Source organism: Carlito syrichta, unplaced genomic scaffold, assembly GCF_000164805.1.
Source record: "Carlito syrichta isolate Samal-C Ts95f unplaced genomic scaffold, Tarsius_syrichta-2.0.1 Scaffold313381, whole genome shotgun sequence".
Classification (NCBI taxonomy): domain Eukaryota; kingdom Metazoa; phylum Chordata; class Mammalia; order Primates; family Tarsiidae; genus Carlito; species Carlito syrichta.
This window is the reverse complement of record NW_007257477.1, coordinates 135,268-157,953: the sequence shown is the minus strand read 5'-3', so window position 1 is coordinate 157,953 and position 22,686 is coordinate 135,268. Positions and strand designations below refer to the sequence as shown.

The 22,686-nt window shown below is 36.3% G+C and overlaps 1 protein-coding gene across 1 annotated transcript in view; it reads left to right on the top strand.

Moving 5' to 3' along the window:
* The window catches only part of SYT16 (synaptotagmin 16), a 126,061-nt gene extending 119,236 nt beyond the window's left edge, over positions 1–6,825 (top strand). The window contains exon 6 of the mRNA XM_008070381.2: positions 5,544–6,825. Within this exon, the coding sequence (XP_008068572.1) occupies positions 5,544–5,857 (314 nt within the window). The 3' untranslated portion in view covers positions 5,858–6,825. The remainder of the gene's footprint in view (positions 1–5,543) is intronic.
* The last annotated feature ends 15,861 nt before the right edge of the window (positions 6,826–22,686 follow it).

Sequence of the window (22,686 nt, the reverse complement as noted above, 5' to 3'; positions counted from 1 at the left end):
ATTTTGGGGTGCTTTCTATAGCAGTGAAGAAATCTGTGCTTTAAGTTTGCCTATCACTCCCATTGGTGCACCCAAAAGATTGTACCCAAAAGATAATATTTCACCCCTCCCCCATCATATCCTTTTCCTTATGAGTATCCAGTGATCTTTATGCCATTCTGTATGCTTTTGCAGACCATTAGCTTAGCTTCCACTTATAAATGAGAACATATGGTATTTGGTTTTTCATTTCTGCATTACTTCACTTAGAGTAATAATTTCCAATTCCATCCAACTTGTTGCAAAATACATTATTTTGTTGTTTCTTATGGCTCAATAGTATTCCATGGTGTGTGCGTGTGTGTGTGTGTGTGTGTGTGTGTGTGTGTATGCAACATTTTCATTATTTACTGATCAGTTGTCGGACATTTGGATTGTTTCCACATCTTTGCAGTTGTGAATTGTGCTGCTATAAACATGTGGGTGCAGGTGTCTTTTTTGAATAATGACCTCTTTTCCTCTGGGTAGATACCAAGTGGTAGTATTGCTAAATCAAGTGGTAGATATACTCTTAGTTATTTTAGAAATCTCCATATTGATTTCCATAGAAGTTGTACACTTTTACAATCCCACCAACAGTGTATAAGCAATCCCTTTTAGTTAAATCCCCACCAACATCTACTGGTTTTTGATTTTTTAATAATGGCCATTCTGATTGGTGTAAGGTGATATCTCATTGTGGCTTTAATTTGCATATCCCTGTTGATTAGTGATGTTGAGCATTTTTTCATGTGTTTGTTAGCATTTGTATATCTTCTTTTGAGAGATGTCTGTTCATGTCATTTGTCCACTTTTTAATGGGGTTATTTGTTTTTTTCTTGCTGATTTGTTTGAGTTCTTTGTAGATTCTGGATGATAGTCCTTTGCCAGATGTATTGTTTGCAAATATCTTCTCTCATTCTGTAGGTTGCCTATTTACTCTGTTGATCCTTACTTTAGCTGTGCAGAAGCTTTTTAGTTTAGCTATGTCCCACTTATTTATTTTTGTATTTGTTGCATTTATTTTTGGAGTCTTAGCCATCCTTTTTTTTTTTTTTTTTTAACCAAGGCCAATGTACAGAAAATTTTTTCCTAGGCTTTTTTCCTAGAATTTTTACAGTTTTAGATTTGCCATTTAGGTCTTTAATCATCTTGAATTCATTTTTGTATATGGTGAGATATAGGAATCCATGTGAGAGGCTGTTGAGTGTGGGTAGAAATAATTTTAAAAATCATCAGCTGAAAAGAAAGACACTAATAAACCTGACTCCACAAAAATGTAAACCATTTGTACTACAAAAATCACTATAAATAAGATAAAAATATTAGCTACAGGCAGGAAGAAGATATTTGAAGTAAATACATCTAGCAAAGATTTTGTATCTAGAATTTATAAAGAGCATAGAAATTCACTCCTAGGTAGATCCCAGAGAAACTCCTAAATATCGCTACAATGCAAAACAGGGGGAAATGTTCACTTTTTAATTTTTTGTAACTATAATCAATTACATTTTCATTAATGGAGAGAATGGAAAAGCAAATTGCGGTTTATAAATACACTAGAACATTATACATAGAAAATAAAATAAGTGGATCATAGGTATGTAGATAGATATAGAGAGAGATAATATAAATAAATTAATGCTGAATGGAAAAAGCAAGTTTTAGAAACACATATAGTACACTGTTAAATATATTTTTAATGTGCAAAATTTTGTTAACTATATTTTTGACATCTGCATTTACACCTACTTTTGTAGTAAAGGTCTGAAAATATACATGAAAATAATGAACTCCAAGTCCAAGATAGTAGTTACCTTTGGTGAGAGAAGAAGTTGGACAGGATCAAGGAGGGATACTAAAGAATCTTCAGTGATAATGTTTTATTTCTAAAAAATCAAATGAAAAGCAAAAACATTGGCAGTGTATATGACAAATGCTTAATATCAGTATGTGTGATATTATTTTCTATTTCTTATATATGTTTAAAGTCCTTTATAAGTGTTATAAGATTGAAAGGAAGAGAAAGTTATATGTCCAAATTTCTTTTCCTTTCTCTGTATCCCAGAAAATCTTGGTTCCTCTGATCCTCACCTGAGGCTCAGTCTATAGCACAGTTGGTAGAATATTATGCTGCAAGTGGGCAGGTATTTTGTGTAGGCTGTATAACTAACCATTGAATACCATGTTGTTTCTTTGGAAAAATGTCTTCTGCGTTCCAAATGACATACTTTGTGTCATTATAAATTGGGGGTTTTGTACTGTTATAAATATTTGAGTACAAGTGGCATCTTCCTTTAGCAAGAAACAGTCAAGTGACTTGTACAGCAGTTGATGGGACTATCAAGGGATTATGACCCATTCAGCTTTTGTCATGGTTCTGTGTTACTAAAAATACTGCAAAGTTTTGTGAATCCATCAGAAGATAAAGTATTGCTTTTTAGTGTTTGTAACCACTATTAAGATTATCAACTCAGTATTATTATAGACTCCAGTTCCATCCAGGTTGCTGCAAAATCATGATTTTGTTCTTTTTTATGACTGTGTAGTATTCCATCATGTATATGTACCACATTTTTTAAATCACAGAAACAAAGATCTGAATATCACATGTTCTCACTCATACAGTGGACCTTGAACATCTATCGTAATACTATAAGAAAAGGATTGAGAGTGGTGGGAAACTATGGGGGGCGGGGAGGGAGAGGAAGGGAGGTGGGATTAACAGTAGTCAATATCTGTCTGGGGATAGGGAGATACCCCTTATCAACAAGGGTGCCTGAACGATGCATATTTGTATACCTGACCCTTAACTGTACCCCACAATTTTAAAATAAAAAATATTGATTTTAAAAAAAAGATTATCAACTGCCAAAGATTAAAGCAGAACACATTTTTCTATCCATTCTGATTGGTGCTCATCAGAGTAAATCGTTGAACCCCAAAAGATCCTAGTCATGTTCCTCAGCTATTTCACACAAGCAGAATTTCTGGGACACACCCTCTGCTCTGGGCATTTAGAGTAAATATATTATTAGTGCTGATAAAAATCTTCTATTTTGAACAGAAACAATCAGCAACATTTATTTTCCTTTGGTCTGGTGTCCTCAGACTGGATTGTTTATAAAATTATTATTTTCCCTCTATGTTATACATATACAATCCAGCTTCAGCATTGGTGGTTTGGTAGTAAGTGGCCTTTCTTGTAATTAGAAAATGGTCTTGTGACAGGATAAAGCTTGAAATTGCTCTGTGAAATGAGCATGTCTTTATTTGCAAGATTAACTCAATTCCCACTGCTGTAACTGGCAGCCAAATTGCCCAAGCAGTTTGGTGACTAGATTGAACTTCTCCTACAGGAATCATGTAGCTGTACAGCTGTGGAAACACAAATTCACTCCCCCATTGTTGATTTTCTGACAGCTTTTTCCATAGAACAGTTTGAAGAGCAGAGAGCCTTGTTTCTGAGACAGAGAAGTGTTTTCACACCTGAAGTGTAATTTCACACCTTGTGTTTCTCAGCAGATCAGTGTATAAAATAACACATCAAACCAGAATAGAAAAAGATCAACATAGAAAGAAAACCACAGGTTGTAATTTGTTTCCTATCTTACAGTGCTCTTGGAGAGAACAGTAAATTACAGAGATCTGGGTTTACACTTTTAAAAGTTTGACTGTTTGTTGGGTGGGAAAATAAGCAGTAAACACTAATCAGCTTGCTGCCTGCATTGAATGAAATGTACAGAGTCATAGAATTTGGGAAATACCCTCGCATTTTGATTTTTTAATGAATAATATGCACATAAGTTAGTGGTAAAAATTGTAGTTAAAAGTTAAAAAAAAAGATAAATTAAATGATTTTAATAAAAACATCCATTCAGAAATTTTAGCAAAAGCAGACCATGTTGGTAAAATTTGGATGTCTTCTTTCCTTGCTATAAATAACTAAACATATGATGTTAGTCACTGTTTTAAAGCATTTTAGTGCAGGGTTTATAAAGTGAGGGGTTTTGCTTCATTTTACTAGTTTGATGACTTGAGACTAAAAGCAAAAGGAAAGATGAGCTACCTGGCTGTTATGTAGTTATTCATTATAAAATGTTTGTTGAAGGTCTACCACGTTAGGCACGAGACCAGCATTGAGGGTACCATGGTAAACAAGACAATCCCTCTCTCTGCCATTGGGGAACTGACTATCTTTGCAGACAAGTAAACAAGCAATAATACTGGGAAATAAGTGCAGAGATAGGCTAGAACTAGGTTTTGGTGGAGGCCACAGAAGAACTTGAGCTGATGGGAGTAGGGGAAAGAGGTCAGCAAAAAACAGCAAAGGTTGCTGGATAAAGTGATATCCAAACTAAACATAATCAGTAGAGGTCATGTGAGAGTGGATAGATATCATTGGGTTTATCAGGGCATGGAAAGAATGGACAGAAGTGAAAGGGAAAAAGAGTAGGTGACTTGGAAGGGAAGAAGTTCCATGTAATGGAATGTAGTATCTAAAGACAGCAGTGGGCAATGGGACTGGAAGATAAACAGGGCCAGAGTACAGAAATTGCACCAAGAAGCTGAGTTTTTGCCTTGAGACTAGTGGGACATACTGAAGGCTGAGTTTTTGTTTATTAATGAGAATGGCACAACTAGATCCTTATTCACAAGATCGCTTTTGCAACCCAGTGACAAGGGGATTGCTGAGGAAGCATCAGGTAATACAGGTGAGAGACACTGGTGACCTAAACTTACAATGTACACCGAGGGTTCAGTGGCCCTGGGGTGGAAAGAAGTGGGTAGATTTGGTAATGATTTAGGAAGTATAATTGACAGAGCTTGGTGACTGGTTGGATGGACTGGGGGTGAGGAATTCAGTTCTGTCTAAAACAAAGTCCTGACTTCTGATACAGATAATTGAGTGAATGATGCTACTATTCACAGAGATGGGGATCACTGGAGTAGCAGATTTGTAGAGTTGGGGCATGCTGAGTGTGAGATGTGTGTGTGATGTCAGGAGAAGAAGTGTGGTATTCAGTTGGATCTTGAGTTTGGGAGCGATGTCAGGCCAGACCTATGGACTTGGTAGTTGTCATTGAAACGATGGGAGTGGATGGGGTGGTCCAAAGTATGTGTAGAGTGAGATGAGATTCTTTAACTCAGGTGTAAAATAGTTATTTGACTATGAAAAAGAAGCAGATATGCAAAATTTTTATGTTTATCTTATTACATAATTGTGGATGAAGAACTGTGTATGTCTACAAGCATCATTGCACCATTGCAATAATGTTTCTAATGAACATCAGCGATGTGTACAGGATAGTGAGCCACATGGAACATTAGGCATTCACGGGAATCATCCCTTTCCTTAATAATTCACATAAGATGTGTTGGTCCAACAGTAAGAACTTAGGCCTAAGGATACTGATCAGTATGTTGAAGGTAGAAATTTGCAGCTCATGTGAATGTTACAACTAATCTCACAAAACAGAGATGGCTAATTTTTTCTCATCACTCCCCCCGCCTTTTTGTCTTAGATACATATGGAAAACTCTTTCTCCTCAATTCTGTGGGTCAAGAGATGTCCCGCTGCAAGACATCCATCCGGCGTAGTCAACCCAATCCTATCTATAAGGAGACCTTTGTTTTCCAGGTGGCCCTTTTTCAGCTCTCTGATGTCACATTGATGATTTCCGTGTATAACAGGCGTACTATGAAGCGTAAAGAAATGATTGGCTGGATTTCTCTGGGTCAGAACAGCAGTGGAGAGGAGGAACAAGATCATTGGGAAGAAATGAAGGAAACCAAAGGCCAGCAGATCTGCAGATGGCACGCTTTACTGGAATCCTAGGTTTGCCAGCCTGTGCTTGTGTGCTGTGTCTACCTTGCTCACCTATTGTTGCCAACTACTGACACAAGCCTGTGCATCCTGGCAAGGTTTTTAGACTTTCAAACAGAGATTCTACTAAACCCTAGGACATTCTGAGTGGGAGCTCTGGGTTTCTCAATAGTTTGATTTGGCTTTAAATATTGTAATTAAAAATTTATTTATTAAGTTACAGAAACTTAATTCACACAAGATGTGTTGGTCCAACAGCAAGAATTTAAGCCTATGTTGAAGGGAGAAATTTGCAGCTCATATGAGTGTTACAACTAATCTAGCAAAACAGAGATGGCTAATTTTTTATCACTCCCTCCCCCTACTTTTTTGTATGTGTATGTGTACACATACACAACCAGGTGTCTGTATTGAAATTGTTATTAAAGTTAAGATAATCAATAATGAGTTAATTTATGCTAATAGATTACTAAACTTTGGTTCAGACTATGGGATGAAGCGTCTCCTGCCGTCTCTGTTTACTTGACGAGTAACCTGAGATTGCAAGGGAGCTGTTAAATGCTACTATTTGTAACCACTTTGGTGTATGACTCAGAATTTTCTTAACATGGTACAAAAACTCCAAAACAGAAATGAATCAAATGCTGAGACTCATAGAAGATCTAATTGTAATCTATAATAATCTCTTATTTCACATTTTCTCATTATCAAAGAAAGCTGTTTAACTAACAAGCAAATATTATAAACATGCACATATAAAATAAATTTGTATTAATTAAATACCTGTTATCTTACATATTATGGTTTCTATGAGATTTGATTAGATGAATCATTTTCAAGCAAGAAGAGTTTAAAAAACTATTGTTGTACGACACCTTGTCTCCTTTTCAATATGTAAGATTTCAAACTTGTAACTTTCGAGGTTTTTATGCTGTCTCTCTCACCTAATAAATTCTTACTGAATAAGAAGAAAACCAAAATACCTATTTCAGTCATGGATTTATTGCTTTTTCTGAATCTGGTAGTCTTTTGGATTATACTTTTTCTACCTTCAATTATATATACTCATACATATATTTTGAATGTACTCCTGCATGTAAATCATGCTGTTTTTTAATGCAGTGTTTTCCATCATTAGAGCATAGTAAATTTCATACAGTGGATCTTTAATAAATGTCTGATTGACTCTTGAAAGTGAACATGTTATAACACTTGTGAATGAAGAAGTATTTTCAGCTTGTACAGAGTGACACTAAAGTTTTGAGCATTTGAAGTGCCTATAACTGTTATTTTTTAATGGCATTTGCAGCACCATATATTAGTCCCTTACCTGCATTCTGGGCATGTTCCATTCATTATGCTGATTTGTATGGTTATGAGCATGAAATTTTACTTAAGAATTACTTTTACATATTTACAAAATGCATGTTTATGTTCCGTATTCTTAGATCTGAGCCCTTAATTTCAATTACTTTAAACTGGCAGTGATAAGAAAAGAAAAAGGAAGGCATGTATGTACATTTAACCCTGGGCGCAATGTGCAGCTCTTCTGAGCAATTGCTCAGTCACTTATTTTTAGCTTCTGTGTTTCATTGTTGACTTTTTCCTGTCTGTGGGAAGAGTGATAGCTAGTGATGGCTGTATACAGTTAAAAACACATAACTCCTCCTCAGCTCTACATTTTGACAGATTGTAAGCGTAGGCTGTAACACTTGAAGAACATATTCCTTACAGTGTGTAGTGGTTATCCTGACAAGACCACACTAGGGCACAGGACAACTCTACTATGATTTCAGGGTTCCGTCTTTGAAAGAAATTGTTTTATATGGAAGAATCAGAATTTGCAAAATAGATTAATATCTTCATTTCAGGTCACAGGAGTTTCATGTATATTGCTGCTTGGTTATTGAGAATAAGTAATACAACCATGTTCCTTTGGGTTTTTACCCTACCTTTCTTTGGGAAACCTCAAAGTGCTTTTTCAGCATTATCTCCATTAACTTCTGAGTGGTCTTTGCAGTGTGGCTAAGTCATTGAGTAGAACTGAGTGCGATTGATTAAACAGTGGCACAAAGAATTGGCTTTTCACATTCCTTACTCTCTTTATGCCTTGTGTTTAAAGGGAAGTAGAACAGCCTGGCTATGCTTTCTGTTTTGCAGTAACATAATAGCAGCATTCACTTTAAAATTTACATTTGAAAAAAATCTGTATATACTGTAGACAGCCTTGAATTTTTTCCTCTCATATTTTCCTACTCTATGTGTTGCTGCATCCCTTGTTTTATGATACTCAATAATTACCTATACTTCATTTTATACTCCTCTGACCCACCCATTTTAAGGTTTTCTGCTGGTGTCATGAAGATATCTTTGTGTACTGGCTCTGCTTTCCAGTGGTCTGCGTATGATACAGTTTACAGGAATGTGCAGCATTTTTAAAAAGGGATACCTGAAAAGAATTTTTAAAAAAAATTTTATAATATTACTATGTTGGTGCTACTCACCATGTAAGATACATGTACATCTTGAATATACAGCAACATTCACCCTCAGCTGATTGTATAAACCTGAAATGCTGAAGACAAGATACATTGAAATATGGGGCTAATTTTTTTTTTACCTTGATTTAAAATTCTAGTTTAGTAAGATCTTTTTATTTTGTGCATTTAAACTTCCTTATTTTCTTGGCAAAGTCTAGATACAAATGCATTTAACATTTTTCTCACTTGAGCTTTTGCATTTACATTTGCTTTTCAAAAGAGTTATGAAAGATAATTAGTTGGTTCTGCAGTAAAAAAAAAAACTGCTTTTGCCTGTTTCATCTAACTAATAATTAATATCTCATAGGGAGATTTGACATTGAAGCATTACCAGTTTTTGTTGTATGAATAGTTCTTTCAGTGATTTTTTTTCCCCCTGAAGAGCATGCTTTAAAAATAATATTGTTGAGAGTAAATGCTATGCTAGGTTGTTGGAAATCTGCTTTATAGTGTGCCTTCTTTCAGGGTGTGAGCTTGCTTACACTCGACTGAGAAGTGCTGGTTTCGCCAATCACGGTGGTGGCTGTTGTACTCTCTGCTCCCCTCTGACTATTGTTGAATTTTTAAATGGACCATTCACCAGGCAGCCGAACACCTGCTCTCAGTTCCCTTTCCTTCATGGCCCCCAGCGTGATGCACAGTTGTTTTGGACCCTGTTTTTGCTGATGCTGCATAAGTGTCTTGCTTTTCCTAACATAAGAAGAATTTGTAATGCCTTTGGATGTATTATACGTGGCATCCCATCTGTATGAAGTTTGAGAAAAAATCATCACCATGTTTGCAAGGGGTAAAAGAGTATGGTATTGCACAGTCCTTCACTTTAGGTGCTATTAACGCTGACATCTTTCAATGACAGTTAACGGATTGGCCTCAAATGTTTGATATTCTCTGTAGTGCTAGGTGCTAGTGAGCCTGAAACATAGTTTCTGCCTTTTCAGTGTGTAGATCTCATGATATTTTACAAATTATTGCTACTTCCTGGTCAGACACTGTTTTAGATGACCTCATCTGAGAACCAAAACTCTTTTCTTTCCATGTGAAGTATTATTTAAGTAGAAACTACCATCAGGTTAAGTAAAAGTGCTTCTCTGATAGCCACTAAATTGATTTAATTAACGATTCAGTGCACAGATCAAGCTGTGGACTTCCCAAAAACCTGGCTATCCTTTTTCAGCAGAGGATTTAGTATATTAAAAGCAGAAAAGTGAGTAGGAAGGGATTATTTGTAAATGACAAAACCAAATGAAGGCATATTCTTTACTGATAAACAGGACTAGAAAACACATGTGGTATCTCCTCTTACTTTTAAGGAAATTGTGGTTAAAGAACAATACACTCTATTTAATCCAGGATAAAAGCAAATGATAGATAATTCTGAAATGGCAAAAGCATTTATGTCTTAAAAATTAGAAATTGGTTGGGGGCAGTGGCTCAAGCATGCAATCCCAGCATTTTGGGAGGCTGAGGTGAGAAGATTGCCTGAGCCCAGGGGTTTGAGACTAGCCTGAGCAACTTGGCAAGACCTCATCCTATAATAAATAAATAAATAAATGAGCTGGATGTGGTGGCACATACCTGTAGTTCCAGCTACTCAGAAGTCTGAGGCAGAAGGATTACTTGAGCCCAACAGGTTGCTGTGAGCATGCCACTGCACTCCAGCCTAGGCAACAGAGTGAGATTCCAACTCAAAAAAAAAAAAAAAATCATTTAGGCAAAGCTATTAAAAAAACCAAAATAACAAAAATGTCATACAGCATATATATGGAAGAATTATATAATAAATAAATAGGCTGGATACATTTAGCATCCTCTGACATGTAGTATTCAAGAAGAGCAAACTAATAAACCAAAATACATTTTAGATTAACTACATCTTATTTTTCTCGACCCTGATGACTTTTGTAAAATACCTAAAGATGGGGGAAGTTGAACTGTTCTAAGACAATGATGTTCAGTGATTCAACACAATAAATTTGGCAAACTGGTCCTAGCCTGAGTGTGGATGGAACTCTGCTAACCGTGTGACCTTAAGAAAATTACTTAGCCAGGCTGTGTCCCAGTTTCTTTAACTGGAAAATGGAAATAATAGCTACCTCATAAGGTTTTAAAAAATATACAAATGAAATCATAGTGTAGAGCCTGGCCTATAGTTAGCATTCAATATTTCTTCCTCACAATCATGCTTGAAAAAGAAAACATTCAAGATTTATTTCTCCTTCTAGCAAAAGTTTTTATTACACTAGAGAATTATTAAGAACAATTTTCAGATATTTAAAAAGGATAGGCTCATGAAACCAGCCTGGACTTGTAAAGGAGGTAGATCTCATCAGGACAACCTAATCAGAGATTAGCCTGGTATGTAGAGAAAATTGAATCTGAATAGAGTCCGTCTGAGGTATAACCAAGTCTTTGTCTTTTGTCCCCTTAGTTCGGAGGGAGTGCAAACCTTGGTGCTTGTGTGTACATCTTGATCAATCACACACAGGCCTCTCCTCACTCCAGCTCTACTATTTATATATGGACAGAGTACCTTGTCCCCATCAAGAGTTGGTGACAATAGCAATGTGACTGCATAGTGCCACTTTGATCTGAAAAAGTAAAAGGGTGTGGCACTATAACAACACTATTTTAAAAATGGACATCACTTTTTTGTTACCTACATTATATATCCATTTTATATCTTTATAGGTAAAAATTTATAAACGATCTAATAACACAGTTATCAGAACTTAGCTTACTGTTTAACTGGAAAGTTCTACTCAGAACCAGTTATTTATCACTGCTTCCCTTATGAGATCGTAATGAAAGAAATCCTATCAGTTGCTTCTAACGTCTTTTTAAAATAGTTTCAAGAGTGGCTTCTTGATATAATAGAAAGCATGTTCACTTGTTCTCAAGTGATTCAAACCTGGAGTAAAGAGGAAGAAACTTTGTCAACATTATCTGGAGACGTCATCAGGAACAGACCACCTCAAGTTGAGTGTAACCAGGTGTCAGGAACCAGTTACGTGCTGCTTGTAGTTTTAAACTAACCATGATTTGGGGATGGCGAACTGTGAGTCTACACTCCCAGTATCCCCAGGTTGCCAAAGTGATGTCATGAGTAACAGGTTTCCCAATTAAGGAGAAACATAGAGACACTGGAGAAGAATCACTTACCTTCTCGCTTTTAGTTGGGAAGAATTCAACATGTAAGGATGATAAAGGAGTTTGGATGGAAGACAGAAATCATGGAATGATTTCTAATAACAACTATCCAGAATGTAGAGTTCTAACCAAAGAATGCACTTTCTCTTCTTGACCATGTGGATAGATTCAGAGCATTCACCTATATTGAATCAAAAGAGTTCAAATTAGATCAAAAGAGAATTATGTGAAAGTTGTTTCTTATTAATTCCAAATGTCTTCATTCGATTTCTTTTAGTCTAGCACTGTGCTATTTGGGATAGTACATAACTTGAAATCTTTTAAAAATTTAAGTTATGTGCTGTGACTATACATAAAGCAGTTAGTCATAAAAACAATACCGTTTACCAATAAACAGCTGTTAAATTAGTCTAATTATGTGCCATAAAAAGTAGAATTTTTTGTTATGTGTTACTGGAAGAAGGTGAGACATGTTGGCTGAGGAAATCTTCCGGGAAGCCCCAGACTTGCAGTGGGCCTTGGTTGCATTAGAAGGGGAACTGCCAAGAAAAGTCACAGAATCATCATCTTTGGAAGCCTTTTTTTTTTTAATTTAAAATTATTTTTTGGGAGGGGGTGTTGGGATCTCACTCTGTTATCCAGGTTGGAGTGCAGTGGCACGATCACAGGTCACCACAGCCTCAACCTCCTGGGCTCAGGTGATCCTTCTGCCTCAGCCTGCCAAGTAGCTGGGGGTACAGATGCACGCTATCATACCCAGCTAATGTTTTGAATTTTTGTAGAGATAAGGGTATTGCTTTGTTGCCCTGGCTGGTCTCAAACTCCTGGGCTCAAGCAGTCCTCCTGCCTTAATCTCCCAAAGTGTTGAGATTACAGGTGTGAGCCTCCATGCCCAGGTCTATTCTTTTTAAAATAGAAAAATCTTCTTGAAGTGTTGGTTCCGTCAACAGAAGAATGGGAGGACATTTAGGAATAAAGCCTTTATTAAGTCCCTTCTAAGTCTAATCTCTTATATGTAACCTTAAAACAGCATCAACAATAACAACACTCCAGGCCTGTCCTCTGCCGCTCTGGACACTTTTTTCCACATTGATTTTTCTATGCATCATAGAAGGTTTTCTCTAGGTTTTTCTGTTTGGGTTTTGTTTAGGTGACTCTGGAGATGCCTGCAGCCTCAGTGTGAGTTTCCTTTCCTACGGTGGGTGTTTTGACTGTTTTTGTTTCCCTTGGGTCACAAAGCAGTGTCCTAGACACATAGACAATAATCACCTATATTTATAGTCACTGTGGAGCCTGTGAAACAGCTCGAGGCTTTATAGAACAAACTCATGGGCAATCATGGAGGGCTGAGGCTGTTCTTAGAATAAAACTGCTGAATGTGAGCATCTCCACTGCACTGCTCACTACTGCTGCCTTAAGGTGTCTCTGTAGGAGTTTTTACTTCATGCCTTTGAGTGACAGTGTTACCAGTACCACTTTGAGAATGATGAGAAGGCTGACTTTCCATTAGTATTGCCATATTTATTTATTGTTTTCTTCACTTTCCCCTTAAAGTATCTATTTGCTGGCTTTCTGTTTGTTTTAGATTATATAAAATGTATTCACTCAAAAGACCTTTTTTAATTCTTTAATTTTTTGTTTTAAAGATGTGGGGTACAATTCAGGGTTAGGTATACAAATGCTCATTATGCTTGTATTCTTGTTGATGAGGTATATCCTCCTCCTTCCCCTGGCAGATTCCTGGGCTAGGGGCTGCAGAAGACAAGGTGAATAAAGCAGCATAAATTCAACTATTTCTTTTTTGTTTCTAAATATTATATATTTTTAAAACTAGACTCTGATAAGAACTTTAGGTAACAATAAGATCTTTTCTTGTCCTTTAATTTTTGGTTTAATGTATTTCTGTAATGGTCTCTCTCCCCCTCTGAAAGGCAGAGGGTTTAGGGAAGATTTCGAAAGTTATTACTCTGTCTCTAATTAAGAAATAGATACATTTGTTTGTCAGCCTGTGGACATTTTCATATCTGAGAGAAGAAATGCAGCATCCTATTCCAGTGATGAAATGAGTTACTGTGTGAAATGGAAATGGGATATTGTAGTACGCTTGGTTTTTATAATTTAATACCGACTGCCCTTTGCAAGGCAGTGAGTTAGACCCTGGAATTCTGGGTCCATACAAACAAACATGACATAGTCCTCCTTACAAACTCTGTTTTAATAGTGAAAACCACTGATATCCTTTACTTTTTAAAAGAGTGACCTGGAGACAGTAGCTGCCAGACAAAGGAGTGATGATGTAAACAAAGAGCCCTGCTTACCTCTCTGTTTTTGATTAAAACTTGTCTTAAAAACTAAGCACATTTGGGCCATGCTTGTGAAACAGGTAAAGGTTTAATTGACATTGGGAGTGTCTCTACCATAGTAAATGGACTGATAATTGTTTTCTGGCCTCAACCCATTTTAAAATAAGTTTTTCCAGTGGATCTATTGCTTGTAATTTTTAACATCATCAGAGCTCATCTCAAATGTCTGCTAAGCATGTCTCAGTTCACACAAGTGAAGTAAAAATCTGTGGTACCTAAAAGTTCTTACTAAAGACAATTTATTAGTGTTGCCTAGTTAATAGTCCATAATTTAAAAGTACATATCTCTTATTTGATAAAGACCTTGAAGTCTACCAATAAAAACTGATTAGGTGAGGAACGTGTACACTAGAATAAAGACACTTTCATGTAAGTTATTTTGTATAATATAGTTACATTCTAGGACCTCATTTCTTAAGTGTGTTTCTTTGTCAAGTTCTTCATAGGTGACACCTTGAGCAAAGTTAACTAATTTTGTCACATTTCCCTATGGGCTATGATAATCTTTATTTGTTCACAGCTCTACCCAGTATAATGCAGCCTTTTATTATGCTACCATACAAATTAGGTTTTATTATTTCGAAATAGTGTTATGAATTGGATTTTATTATTATTATTTTATTATTATAAAATATTTTCCAGAATTTAAAATTTAATGTAGATTTTATTATTTTAAGTTTGTAAATAAGAAATTGGTATTTGCATACCTTATTGTGACAGACATTTCTGCTATAATATCTGTTGAAATAAGATTTGACCGGTCTTTTCAGGAAAAAGCATGATGGTCTTTGTGATCTATTTTTTTTTAGAACTTAATAAATTTTATATCTTAGAACAGTTTTAGTTTCACAGCAAAATTGAGCAGAAAATACAAAAAATTTCCATATCATGCCCATCTCCACTCACATACACAATTTTCTCTCCCCATAAACATTCTGAGCAACCGAGTAGTACATCTGTTATATTCAATGAGCCTCCAGTGACACATTATCATCATCCATAGTGCATAGTTTATATTAGGGTTCACTCTTGGTATGGTACCTTTTATGTGTTTTGACCAATGTATAATGGTGTGTATCCATCATTATAATACTATACAGAAGATTTTTACTGCTCTAAAAATCCTCCATGCTCTGTCTATCCATTCCTCCCTCCCCCCTAAGTCCCACAACCACTGATCCTTTTACTATCTCCATAGTTTTGCCTTTTCCGGAATGTCGTACAAGTGTACATACATACAGTATGTAGCCATTTCAGATTGGCTTTTTTCACTTGGTAATACGCATTTATGTTTTCATGTATTTTCATGGCTTGGTAGCTTGTTTAAGTTCTGAATAATATCCCATTGTCTGGATATATCATGGTTTATGACTTATCTACTTTTATTTCTAGTTTCAATTGCTATGGCAAATTTTTTTAATGTTCATGCTCTCAGAAAAAAAATTAATGGATTACTACATCTGATCCATCAAATAAAATATAACTTCCAGTCTGGAATCAATTGAATATATCAATTTTATCATATATCATATTGAGCTTGTTTTACATTTGGGAGAAGATTTATGAAAAAAATCTCATAATTTCATAATTTATGTTACCTAAGAGTTTTTCCCTCTATTGTAATTCCCTCCAAGAGGAAGTCCTGAAGGCTCTGAGAAGGTGATCCCAAATTTAGTGACTCTGTAGTGTTTTCTTTTGTTGAACAATGCATTAAATATACCTTGATAAAAAGTACTAATTGTGTTGCTACTGATTCATGATGGAAAACCACTTTCTGTTGGTAGCTTAAATTAGTTTCCATTTACTATTTACCACTCCTGCCTAGAGAAAGGAAGCCTTGTGATCATCTGTACAACAGCTGGTTGTACAAATTAACTAAAAATGGTATGTAAGCATCTGGATCACACAGCGGCTCTGAATTCTGAATGAGAGGATGACCCATGATAATGCATAGGCTGAATGAACAAGTGGATGGTTGTTGGAAAGATAACACTGATAATCACACTGGGTGAATGGGGATGCCTGGCTGATGATTAGTATCTCATGAACATTTTTAGATTATTTATATGTGTTCTGACTACTTTGTAGCTACAGCATCTTGTGGAAACTGACATTGTTGCAGAGACGAAGGTGTGGTTGTGGGGAGAATATTGGATTAAAGTTAATAAGGCCTGTGTTCTGGGACCAAGTCTCCCACTAATGAGCTCTAAAATAAATGTCAAATTGCAAATTCTTCAAGCCTTCATTGTTGCATCTACCAGAAGGGAATAGTAATGCTCATTTTACCAATTTTTAACTAGGTTGTTGTAGGAATTAGATTCATTCTTTCCTTCATTAACGTAATGAACACTTTAAGTCCCCACTATGAACTAGAGTCATACCTGTGACAAGGTAACAAATGGAAAAACACTTTGCAGAATTTTTGAAAACTTGCAGTGTTTTTGAAGACTGTAAGATAGTTTATTATTTTTATACTAAGGTCAGATCAACTCTTCATGTCCATATATCAAAGTGATCGATACCTTTAGACCTCTGCCAATCATTCAGCTATAGAAAATGTCAGCAATTTGTCTGGCTACAAGTTATAGTTGGAATAGACTTTGGCTACTCTGCCTCTGAGAAGATAGAAATAAAGTATTAGTTTCTAATTGTGTGTGTGTGTGTGTGCGTGTGTGTGTGTGTGCGCGCGTGTGGGTGTGTGTGCGCACGCGCGCACAAACACTAGCTACATAACAAATTGCAAGTCCTCCATGTTTTCAGCAGATTTGCCAACCTTTGAGTTGAATGCAGTCTTTTCTTCTGAACAATTTAACTTTGAGTACAGAGAAAGTATTAAATTGAATAGCTTCCCCTCCAAATGGATTTGAATATGATACTTTAGAAAAAGATCCTTCAATCTACACTATTTTTTTTGAGGAATCAGGATTGTCCATCTCTCCCCTTGCAAGTGATTTTCCTCTCCCATATAATCATTTTCTTCCTAAATATCCTTCATTACCTCCCAGAAAGACTAAAGATTTAAAAAGTCATTTTAAAGGTACATCCAAGATTTCATAGCAATGTTTTATTTGTGTTCACAGTGCAAGATAAATCTGACTCTTTCTCAAATTTTTTTTTGATCTTCATATGGCATCTGAAACAGTTGTTCACATTCACACATTTATGTTCTACCATATGCATACTGTGTGCAGCTCTGTTGTTTTAAAATATTTTATTGGTTTTCCTTTATATCTCAACTTTTGATGGGTGTCCTTGAAGAACTTTCATGAAAAAAATGTAAATGTGAATGATTCATTCATTTTGAACATATGTAGCTATTTTGGGAGATATTCAGGAGATTTTACCCTACATGGAGTACACTGTTCTTAGCAGGGAATGTGCTTTATATTACTATTCTACTCACAGCTGGATACTGCAGATGTATTAACACTGTAAACCTGTACTTTTTATATTCCGTGTTTACCTTAATACATTATTTATATGTACTAGATTGTCCTGAATTTTTGGTGGTTGTTAAAGGGAGTTGATAGTTTCAGGAATTTCACTTTGGGGGATAGGTTAGTATAACATGGGTTTGTATAAAATCTTGTCTTCCTCTTGATTTCTAAGTCACTGGAAGAATCCTTGGCAAACTGATGGTTCAAAACCAGCCTTGTTAGTTGTAAGGCAGAAGCTACCCCAAACCTCTCCTAGACCCTGCTATATTTCCTCCAATTTTCCAGCAGGACTTGCTAGGTGATCCAGGAGTTCAAGATAGAAAAAAATTGTTTTCTCTGCCAAAGGGTTGAAACCTTATTTTAGAAACTTCTGACAATCTTCAGAACGTTCCATATAGGTATCCTTGTGTTTCTCATAGTATGAGTTAATGATTTATGGTGTTTCCTATTAAAGAAGCATGAATGTATCTCTAGCTGTTACTAGCACATACAGCTATAAAATGTCATGAACTGTCCCATTCTAAATTTACTTCTATCAGTGAATAATTTGTATATAGGAAAAGGTTTGGCAATATTTAAATTGTTAAACATGAGAATACCTTTCTACCTTTTGTAATCTTCAAGATTTCATAACAATGGTTTTAATGCATTACTCTTCTACTGTGATGGCTTGTGTTTTAACTAGGCAGATCAGCGAAATGTTTAATGTCAGTACTTTGTGTTAAAAATACCCTTTGAAAATATGTTAGAAAATATAAAGTTGTTTACCTGTGATAAAGAATAAGTTCATGATTGGAAGAATTATTGTTTTTCTTGTATAAATAATACTTCAGGCAGATGTTCAGTCTCACAGTGATGTTGGAAAGCATATTTTATGCAGCCTAAACACTATTTCTGTATTAGATATTTAAATGCATGAGGATAAATTCTAATTGCTTTTTGTTTAAAACAGAAACATAGAAAAAAGCATTAGCCCCAGTTTGTATAAAATGTCTGCTGCAACTGAATTCATGATAGTTCATGAAAACTGAAAATCATTCCAATTTTGTAAAACTGCTGCTACTGGTTTTATCAATAAAGTTTTAGCAGATGGCTTATATGTGCATGTGTGAAAATTTTTTATGTTAAAAAAAGATACAGTTTTGCAGCATCAACATGCAAATTTTCTGTGCCTGAATGATACTGCTTATTTTAGTCTGTACAAAAAAACCATTAACTTCAAAACCATACCAACTTCAGACATATATTTTAGAACTATAGGCATTACATTTATGATCCATATAAGTTATTTGGTTTCTGAATGCTGTAGGCCTTTATGGTGAACACATATACAAAGCAATATATATCAGCTCAAAACGCTAAAGTATTGACTTTAAAATACGAACATTGGGTAAGTGAGCATCTATATAAATGTAACAATCACCCAAATTAATGAAATTGTAACTCAAGAGGATTCTGAAAAGGCAAAATGTAGGTGTTCATGTACAAAAGTGTATTTCCTCATTAGAGAAGTTTTTGTCCAGATCACTTTTCCCTTTATGTACATGCAGTTCTAATAAGTTTACCAGGCTCAGATGAAACAAACTAGAAGTAGAGGGGGCTGGGCAATTATCATCAAACACCTATATAGCACTAAAAACATGGCTGACATCCCCCAAACAAAGAATATTTTAAAAATTCTATAGATGTTTCAGGGACAACTTATTTTTACATACTGTATTAGCTGAGGTGATTAATGCTATCTATTGTAATAAACAACATTAAATGACAGTGTGTTAGCATAAGAAAGGTTTCTGTCTCCTTCATCTGGGATGTTTTCGCCCATGCAACTTGCTTTCCAGCAGCAACTCAGGGATTGAGGCTGCTTTTGTGACTTGTCCATCCTTATAGACACTGACGGAATATATTGCCATGCAAATGGGGGACGAAGAAGAGGCATCAGAAGCAAATTATATGCTTTAGGGGACATGCTTAGAGGAGGTATTCATCTCTTCTGCCCAAACTCCATTGGCCAGAACTAGTCACATGGATAGTTCCACCTATATTTAAGGAGGCTGGGGATTGTAGTTGGGTGCCCAAGAAAATGAAACAGTATTGGTAAGACTCTTCTAAGTCAATATCTGGCACAACTTACATCTTTAAAAAAAGTTATTTCAAATGCTGTGGTGTTGGTAATCGTTTATGGAAAGCTTGTTAATAACAAGCTTGTTTGTTGCTTAAGTTATTTTTAACCCCTGATGGTACTAAAACACAATGAGCTCATTAAAGATTCCACTTGTACACTCATAGTCATCATAGATTTAGAGCATTTCAACACCACTAAGGGATGCTGTTGCAAATAAAGACCATTTGAGTTCACATTTCCAAAGCCACAGGGCAAAGAGGTTTGAGCTGGTAGGCTGAGCAAGGCTGAGTATGTCTACATATGTATGTGTGCTAGTAAATATGTACATGTTTGACATATTGAAAACATCAAAGCAAATATAAAACCACAAGCAAAAAAATCATGCAAAGGAAACTTTTTTTCTATATATTAATCTTAGAGTGTGTCATCCACAGAACCTCAAGCGGGACAAATTATTGCTATCTTCTGACACTGCTTCAATGCAGGCTTACCCCATCTTTGTTATAATAACTGCGACAGCCATCTATGACTCTGGTTCTTTGAGGGTTTTTTTGTCTTTTGTAGTAATTAAAAATTTTTTTTAACTATCTCAAGTAGCATTTTATTGATGAATCTAACTGCATTCTGTGTCTTGCAAACAACATAGTCTCCTTATAGTTCACCGAGGGGCTCTCCAGAAAGATTCAAGAGGAAGCTTGGGTGACGTTTCAGAGGGCTGATGAATTTTAATGTGTATTCTCCTATATAGTAAAACATCTCATTCTTTTCAGCAAACAGATTATGAATTAGCATTGCATCTATGGTCATCTTGAAGAGGAACAAGATTCAGTGGTGAGATTAGAATTTGGATAAATTCTAAGGTAGATTGTATGGGATTTTAATATTTATTTTAAGATACAAAATTGTTTAATGAAGAATCTGTTCTAATCACTTACCAAGAGAATTGTAGAATTATTTAAAAATTATATCTACAGACATAAATAGCCCAGTAAAGATTAAAATCATACCTGTGTTCCATTTCCAGTATTGCCACCAAGCAATTCTGTGATCTTGAGGTTACCTTGACCTTTACTTCATATTTCCCAACATCTGTTACATTTCCTGCAGTGGTCCCAGAGGAAGAGGGGATTTGGCAATTATTTGGTGAGTTAAACTGACAACAGAAAAGGTTTCCTGGTCTATTTAGATAAAGTATAACTCTGGAAGTACTGTCCATACTGACCAAGTTAGTTGGCTGCTTCCAGTTAGATTTTTTTTTTCTCCAAAGAGATAGAGTATGTGTTTATAGAGGATACTTTTACTTGATGTAGTTGAGTATTTTAAGGAAAGATGAAGCAGTTCATCTCGGAGGATCCAAAACCGCTTTGGAGGACTTGGAGAGAAGAGAATTAGCAGAGTATACAAAAGACTTTAAATTGAGTATTTCCTAATACTATTAAAACCCAGGTGGTAACCTTCATAAGATGCTTTGGGAACGGGAAAAACATCTCATTAACAGAAGAAAACTATTTTCTGTGTAACAGACTTTCCCTCAACTCCCATCTTCTGCTTGAGTAACTAAAACCACAGCAACTAGCAGCTGCCCTCATGGTCTGTGTAAATTCACCAACTTCTAGCTACATGGTTAAGGTGAAAACAGGGACCTTGAGCCAGACAGTATAGATTTACCTGTTCGCAGTGCTCTTGGCTTCCTTTGGTGTACCAGAGACACCATGTGCTACACACTTGGAACAGTGTTAACCAGGTAGAGCTAGCATAAAAGCTGGTGATGAATATCGTGACATGGGATTGGTAGGGTGAATTGGGAACGTAATTAGGCTCATCTAGCTGGTGGGAGGCTGTCAGGGGAAGCTGCTATGAGGAAGTGGTATTTAAGCTGAGATTTGAAGGCTGAGTAGGAGTAAGCCAGGTGGAAGGGAGGTGCATTAAGGCAGAAGAAACGGCTTGTGCAAAATACTTTAGGCAAGTGAGAACGTTCCCATTCAAGGAAATGGAAAAGTCCAGTGTGACTGAACCTTAAAGCGCAAGGGAGAGAGTCTCTTGAGATAAGCTGGACAAGAAGTTTGGAGATAGGATCTTCTTCCTTACTGCAAATGAGAAAGAAGTTGCAGTGGCGCAATCCTGAGAACCTTCTGGATTTGAAGTGTGCCAGACTCAAAGTCTTCTTTCATACCTGATGGCTGAAACTTTCACGGTATCTTCAACAGTATTGCAACTTGTTACTACTTCTTCAGGCAGGTAGATTTTAGGTCGCCAGCTTTTTAAGCCTTGGGGTAAACAAGCTGTTAAGTTTGCCACATTCAGTAGGCATTCAGTAGGTGGTAGGTGCCTAAGGGAGCAAGCAGTTGCCCCTGAGGGTTGTAGGGCCCATTTGCTTAGCGCTTCATTGTTGCAGAATGCCTGCCACCACAGGAATCAACTTAACACTGCACAGCAACCCTGCCCTGGCTCCAAAGACAGCAACTTTTCTTTTTAATTGACTCCCAGAAGTGCTGTCTTCCTTCCAGGCTCTGGCCTGACTCTGTGGGGAACCCAGGAAGCACTATGTCTCCTTCAGTGAGACACTCTCAGGACAACTTTAGGCAACTTTTCTCTACCAGGTTTTCCGAATTCCTTCTTTAATTGGGCTCAATGGCTACAAAATTTTTCCTACTTTGATGTTTCAATCATTCCCCCAACCCCCAAGCAAATAGCCCTATTTAACAACAACGAAAATAGGTAAAATAAAATAAAAACATAGCTTAAGTGAGATATCAGAAATGATACAACCCTTTGGGTGAATTTGTTCTAAAGTGTAAGTGGCTAAAACATGTATACCTTCTCCAGTCTCCTTTATGAAAAACACCTTTGCTTTTGCACATTTTTATTTCAAAGACGTGTACATATTGACCCGAGGTCTTAATTAGCTGTTGGATCAAAACGAAGACTTTCTAACTTAGACCACGGGAACATAAAAAAAAAAAAAGAAAAAAGAAAAAAATCTTAGTCACCTTGCCAGTAGGTAGCCAAAGAAAGTGCCGAAAGGAATTAGACTCAGGACTGATTTTCATGGATCAGTTCGTATATCACTGCACAAAATCTATCAACCGCTCAAACCTGCGGACACAAACACGAACACACTGGGGAGCAGGGTCCCAGAAGGTAGAAGATCCTATACTACTCATCCCCAGACGCCTCACCCCAGGTCACGCGCGCGCGCGCGCGCGCACACACACACACACACACACAC